Below are 7242 nucleotides of genomic sequence, written 5' to 3' on the forward strand. Positions count from 1 at the left end.
CTACCCCCATATTGCAGTATTTGTAATGCCTCATATGAATTGTAGCTTTTGGTATTTTCTTCTGTTATTGTATTCAAGCCATAATGGTCTATTCTCAGCCCTTCTGTGCAACAGCAGTCGTTATCCACAGGTAGACTCACAATGAAATAGAGTCGTATTCAATTATACAAAGTCATCACTTAAACATTAATTGCTACATGGACTAAAGGGACATTTGGTAGCTCTGTTTTTGATAGTTATTGTGTGTATGATTGGAATAAAAAGAAAATAGAAAGAAGGAAAGCTAACACTAGTAGGATAGTGATTAGCTTTGGCAAGTTAATCAAATAGGGGAGGAGGAAATAAATAGGCTAAGGGATTGCAGTAAATGTCTTGGGATGAGATATGTTTGACTAACAGACTGGAGAGAAGTAAAAGCTGTGCTGTCTGATAGTGCAGGACAGTTCCATCTTTCAGCAGCCCTTCTCACCATTTTCTTTGGAGTGTAAATAAACAAAAGGAATGAACAAGGAGGTAGGGATGTATAAAACAAAAAAAAGAGAGAGAAGAAGGGAAAAGCAATACAGAGCAAGAACAGAACAAGGCTGAGGTGGCTTGGTGAAATGATATTGGAATATTAAACACAGGCACTATATAAAGATGAAGAGAAAGCCTGGAAGGCTTGCAATTTAAGGAAACTGACTAGCCTGTTGTCTCAGGATTCTTGTCTTTTTTCTATCTGCTGGGGGTGTTCTGTGATGTGTTTTATGATTGTCCACATTGGATCTAACTTTGGCAGTTCAGATTACTGATATCCTGATCTGTGCGTAGTGTTTTGTAGATCGAGTTTCATATATGGTCAAACGACTGAATTTCTTTCTAGGCATCCCATTGCAGCCTTTGGCAGTATACTGCAAGAAGATTGGCATCTGAGTGAATGTTGCTCTTGTATACTTTGGTTTTGGCTAGATTATCAATTACTAATTTATTTTTTCATGGTCGTAAGATGTTTTATTATAGAAAGGAGAGAGAGAAGATAGGAAAGTAGAGGCCAGCCATGGCTACGTGAAGAGAATGGGAAGGGAGAGTTAAGACAAGAGTAAGAGGTTAAGAGAGAAGAGAGACAGAAAAAGCGATTACTGGTTTATTAAATGTTGTTCAGATCTGGCTCAATTCCTCATTCCCGGCCCCCCTGAATCCCCCTGTAGTTTTGCATTATTGTTTGTCAAGTTTCCTGTGTATCAGAGTCCCAAGAATCTGATTCCTAGAGGTTCTCAGTCTGCAAAGGCACTACTGTATCAAAAGCCCTTTTAAAATGGTCTTTTGCTTTTTTTCTGTCAAATGCCAGTGCTGAGTTCTGAGTGAGCATTAATGGGAATGGAGTGCATGTATTATATTATGGCTTATTTGACAGTATTTAACTGTTTTAAAAATGTTTAATTTCTGCTTTAATTCCTCAAGAAGAGGTGAACTTGAACTCCTCTAGTTCTTACTTTCTCCAAAAGAAAGTAAAGTCCTATGATCTATGTTATTTTAAAGATCTACAAGGTCTGTATGTAGATGTATAAAAGTTAGCTAGGTGTACTGACACAAGGAAGCAGGCAGATCTCTGTAAGCTCTAGGCTAGCCCTTTCTACATAAATCCAAGATAGTCAGTGCTATACATAAAGATACCCTGTCTTGAAAATAGCAACCAACAAAACCAAACAATCCAATGAACCAAACTGCAGAACCCTATAGCGATTATTTCTTTGAGTTTTAAAGTAACTTTTTTTCTTTAATTGTATGTATATGTGTGGCATGTGCATGCCACAGGATGTGTTGAGGACAGCGTGCAGGAGCTAGTATTTTCCTTTTACCATTTCCTTCTCAGGGACAGGTCTTGAGGCTTAGTGACACTCACCTTTACCCCCCCTCCCTTTTAAAAAATAATTTGTTATTTTCTTTTAGTCACTTTACATCCCTATCACCATTTTACCAACCATTATTATTTTTTAAAAAAGTAGACTGCATATTTGTGTGTCCATCAATATTCTACTTGAATTTAGCTATTTCTAAAATTTGATGCACCATTCTGTTAATACAGTACAAAACAAAATGAAACAACAAGAAAAATCAAAGCGACCCAAAGTATTACATTACTGAATTTCAAAGTATTGGGAGATAAAGAGGAAAATTTTTCCTTTACTTTTTAAATGTAAATTATACATGGATCAGAGTTGACTTTCTGGTGTTTGCTTGGGCACATTACTTCAGAAACAGTAGAGCCAGCCCTGGTTAGAGGTTTTTTTTATCTTTACTTGGATATCCCTAGCATTTTAGGCCTGAACTTTGGGATCCTGAGCAATTAATTGATACCCTTCTTACAGTCCTGTCAGGTGAAATGGCACTTGAGGACACATGCCACTTTATTAGGAGAAAATGAGATGACATAACTAAAAATTTATGATAGTATATGCTCTATCTTATCCATTGGACAAAATTAGTCACCATTTGTGATAATATTACAGAAAAACAACGCAGAAATCCATGGGCTTTAATGATAGTCTGTAGTGCAACCTGATAACATAAAGTTTATTTTGTAGTTGACCTTTTAAGTAGAAGTCCTGCCTACAGCTGTTTATAATTTTTCTTCTGTCTGTCAAAGTTTGACCAAGCCATAACAAGTGTTTGTTTAGAAGTCATTGCCTAAGAAAATGCATGTGTTATTTTTAGGAACTATTCCACTGTCTTATCAGTCAGATCTGTGAGGTGCCTGGGTTTGACATGTAATGGAACTCAGTAGAAATAGTCTTATATATTTTATTTCATGAGTTTGAGTGTTTTGCTCACATGTATGTCCATGACTTATATGTGTGCCTGGTGGCTGGTACCCATGGAGGCCAGAAAGGGCTTTCAATTTCCCTGGAACTGGAGTTAACAGATTGTTGTGAGTCACCATGTGAGTGCTAGGAATTGAACCCAGGTCCTGTGGAAGAGCAGTTACTGCTCATAAATACTGAGCCATCTCTCCAACCTCACTTTTCTGCTTTTTAATAAAAATCTTTTAAGAGCATAAACTCTTTAAGGGCAATATATTTTAATATTTATATATGATGATGAATATTCCAAACTACCCATGCAGGCAGCAATCAGGACATAGTGCTCACTGAGGTCCTTTTTCTTGGCTTTCTTTCTAATTGAATTCCATCACTTTCAGTGCATGCTTATTTAACTTGAGCACCATCCCACACTTGCTTGAGCTCTTTCGCTCTCTTGTTCTCTCCTCTTCCCCCTTCTCCCGCTCCCTCCTCTCCACTTCCCTCCTGTCTCTTTCATTCATTCACGTACACACACTTTTTGGGTATCCTGTGCTTTATGGCTAGTATCCATATATAAGTGATTACATACAATGCATGTCCTTTTAGGTCTGGGTTACTTCAGTCAGGTTGATATTTTCTAGTTGCATGTGTCCTTGTGGTATTGTGGTGTGTCTATTGGTATATGCCTAGGGGATGTAGGTAGTTTGGTAGGTGGTACTCAGGCTACCAGGCTGCAGCAGGATTAAGGATAAGTTTGGATAGACTAGCATGGAGAACATGAAAGAGAATTCAATTCCCTTACATGAGTTTCAGCTTAGTCTGGCAGCTATGGGTCCCTGATAGAGAGAGGTTCGTATGGGGTGGCACAGTAAAAAAGAATTGAAGGTGGGCTAGAAGGAAAGAATGAATGGGGCTTTCAGACTTGATTATGCACTAAGATGCTTGGTGCACCATTGGGAGATGGAGATGGATCAAAGTAATGTTTCTGTATGTAGAGTGCAGTAGGACTAAAGATCCTTAGGTGATTTGTTGTGTAAGAATTTCAGTGAAAGAGTTTGTTTCTTCTTGATATGGTCATTCAGTTAAAAATGGTTCCTATAATTATGATGCTCATTTATTAATTTAGATTAGTTCTGTAAAGATTTTCAAATAGGTCTTTTACTAAAGTGTATGGACTGAAGTTAAGTTAGACTGGAGTTAAGAAATGGAAGAAAATCTACATAATTTTATTGAACTTTTATGAGATCTCTTAAAATTAAATCTGTGTTTTTAAGATTCCCAGCATAGGCCTTCAGTTGTAGAACAGTTATTTAGGGAACTAAAATGCTTAAATACTTTCATCTTGTTTTTTTTTTTTTTTAACTGTTTCATCAGTGTTTTTCTTTACACAATAGTGTTAGGAAATGGGATTGGCTTATTAAGTAAAGAATTACTCAAAGAGTAAAATAAAAACAGAACAAGCCTAAAGGTTTTTAGTGTAAAAGAGAAATGATAAGGGTGGACACTTGTAGTGGTCATTTTAATACTATACTTACTAGGGAGACCCTTTTAATTCATATAGAAAACTTTATGTTCCTTTGTTATAGCACTATGTGGAGATTGAAATTGACTTTATAGTTGTCCTGTGAATTGACATATATGTGCCCAATTTTGGATATTAGACTGTGAGTATGAGTAAAGTATTGGGGGCTGACAATATAGTTTGCTAAAACATTCTTCATTGCTGTGAATTATAGTAAATTAGTTACTGATTGGTAAATTCTATATATTTTATAGATATATATATTTTTTTGTTTTTTTGAGACAGGGTTTCTCTGTATAGTCCTGGCTGTCCTGGAACTCACTCTGTAGACCAGGCTGGCCTCAAACTCAGAAATCCTCCTGTCTCTGCCTCCCAAGTGCTGGGATTAAATGCGTGAGCCACCACTGCCCGGCAGGTAAATTCTCTTAAAATCAGAATATTTTCCTATGTTTAAATGTTTAGTATTGTTTTGTTTTTATATTAGGTAGCTAAGGCTGGCCTTAAACTTGCTATGTAGCTTAGGTGAACTTATCCTCCTGGCTGCAGTTTCCAATGTTCTGAAATTATATACATTTACTACCATTCCAGCCACTTTTAATGAAAACAAACAAACAACAACAACAACAAACTCCCCTTTAGTTTTATGACAGTCATTTTAACTATTTCTTTTCTTATAATAAGCAGCTCTATGAGCTAAATGAAACTAAACTATTCCAGTAATTTTACCAGAATTTAGATGAGTTGTTGAAAGCTGAAATTTTGAATATAAAATATTTTTTCAATATATGCTGTTATTGCTTTTTGAGTACTACTCTGAGCACAGGGTCTATGAGTTGGAAAAAATGTAATTTTTTTGTCCAGTAGCATGAAATTTGTAGGACACAGTGGATCACATGCTACAGTAAAATGGACATGACCAAGAGAGAGCTATCAGAAGGTATTTTTTGCTGTTGATTTCCTAAGATTATGTTTCATTTTGAACAGGGCCTCAAAACTAATGTGCAGACATGAAACAAACAATAAAAATTTCAGCCCCTGAATATAAATACATGCCAATTATCAGTATCATATTTCAGGTTATCTGCTTTAAACTAGAATTATTATTATTATTCCTTTAATTTCATTGGGAATCATGAAGCTATTGGATATAATTTTACCTTGATAATTACATATAAAATATGTTGATAGGAATTTTAGAGTAATCTTAATAATTTAATATAACTTGAATATATGCTATATAATAAAATAAAATACACAGTGTAGTAGTACCTGATAGCTATTTGATTAGTAAGTGCTATTTTTTATTTACTAACATTTGATTTTGCTCCTTTTCCCCCTGTCTTGCCTCTAGGGTGTGGATGAATGGAATATAGCTCGACTAAATACAGTCTTGGATGTGGTTGAAGAAGAGTGTGGTATTTCTATTGAGGGGGTAAATACCCCTTATCTCTATTTTGGAATGTGGAAAACAACCTTTGCATGGCACACTGAGGACATGGATCTCTACAGTATTAATTACCTCCACTTTGGGGAGCCCAAGTCTTGGCAAGTCTCTTGTTTAATATTCATATCCATTATAGTTGTGAATCACTGATTGTTGTTCATTATTGATGAGAATTTTCTTCTTTGATAGAGTGAGTGTGAAGAAGTTTTGGGTTGTAATCATATAATCATTCTTTTCCTTTGAGAAGCAACTTTAAGCCCAGGTGTTTCCTGCGGGCATTTTGTAGGCTGTGGGTTGATAAATAATCTTGGTCTCAGTAATTAGTGAAGCACCTTTACTTCTTTGAACATTTCTATGAAGTTATGTTTGAGATAGGCATGGAAAACTTGACTTCTTATATGTAGAGACTTAAATAACCTTGGTAATCTTTTGGATCTCTTAGTGACAAGCCTCAGTTGGTGTGTGTGAGCTAGAAAGACAGGAAAATGAATTGGGGGCATATTAGCACCCTAAAGGAGATAGGATTGGTGAGACTGGCAATACATTATAGTTGCTGTATGGTGAATTTATTTATTTATTAAGATGGGGTTTTACTTGTCACCACAGAGTAGCCATGAAATCATAGTAATCCTCCTGATTTAGGTGCCTGCATTCTGGGGTTACAAGTATGAGCTTCCAAACTGGTTTTTGATATGTGGTTTGCCTATAGAGCCCTAGTCGGCCTGAGCCCATTGTATAAATTACATAGGTCACAGGCTTGTAGTGATCCTCTCCACCTCTGCCTTCCACATGCTGGGATTTGAAACATCTTCTATTTTTCCTTTTCTTTCCAGTAATGACTTTTAAAATGTATTAAAAGTGTAAAGTGACTTTTATGCCACATTCATTAGTTACTAGCTTATTGGTAACACTGGTATCCTGGTGATGTGTTTTAAGCTGTATTCAATTTCAATCATATATTTGACCTTTTTATAATTTATCTATTTGCAGGCTGACATACAGACAAGAGAAGGTGTTTCAAATTTTTGTCAGTATAGGAGATAGCATGGTTTGGATGCTCTTCAGGGGTACTTTCCAACATGGAAACACTGCTATCTCACATAAGAGAATAGCTTTTCCACACTCCACTTTGAGCATTTGCATATACACATCCCTGTCTTGCCAGTACTTCTCCTTATATAATTTGTTATTTTAGTAAGAACAAAAGTGAACATCTTATTGGTCATAAGAATTTTTTTTAACTTATTAAAACTTTATTATAAAAAACTTAAAATTAAAAAAAAATATCACACAATGAAATTACCTGGACCCAAAATCTATGCATTTCAGTCACCTCCTATGCAGATAACAACCACTCTAAGAAGCTTCACATTGGGTTATATACTTTATCAAATACATTTTAATGCACATTCCTACCATCAAAAAGTCTATGTTTGAATTGAAACTAGGAGCTCAATTAGCTCAATACTTTTTTTTCTGACTCCTATTCTTTTTTT

The 7242-nt window shown here is 35.6% G+C and overlaps 1 protein-coding gene across 2 annotated transcripts in view; it reads left to right on the forward strand.

Annotated features, from left to right (window-relative positions):
* Positions 1-7242, forward strand: part of Kdm4c (lysine demethylase 4C) — a 184391-nt gene that overhangs the window by 43432 nt on the left and 133717 nt on the right. For both annotated transcript variants that reach the window (XM_031377684.1, XM_031377685.1), the window contains one exon: positions 5654-5847. In XM_031377684.1, the coding sequence (XP_031233544.1) occupies positions 5654-5847 (194 nt within the window). The remainder of the gene's footprint in view (positions 1-5653; positions 5848-7242) is intronic.

This window comes from Mastomys coucha, unplaced genomic scaffold (genome assembly GCF_008632895.1).
Source record: "Mastomys coucha isolate ucsf_1 unplaced genomic scaffold, UCSF_Mcou_1 pScaffold18, whole genome shotgun sequence".
NCBI classification, from domain to species: domain Eukaryota; kingdom Metazoa; phylum Chordata; class Mammalia; order Rodentia; family Muridae; genus Mastomys; species Mastomys coucha.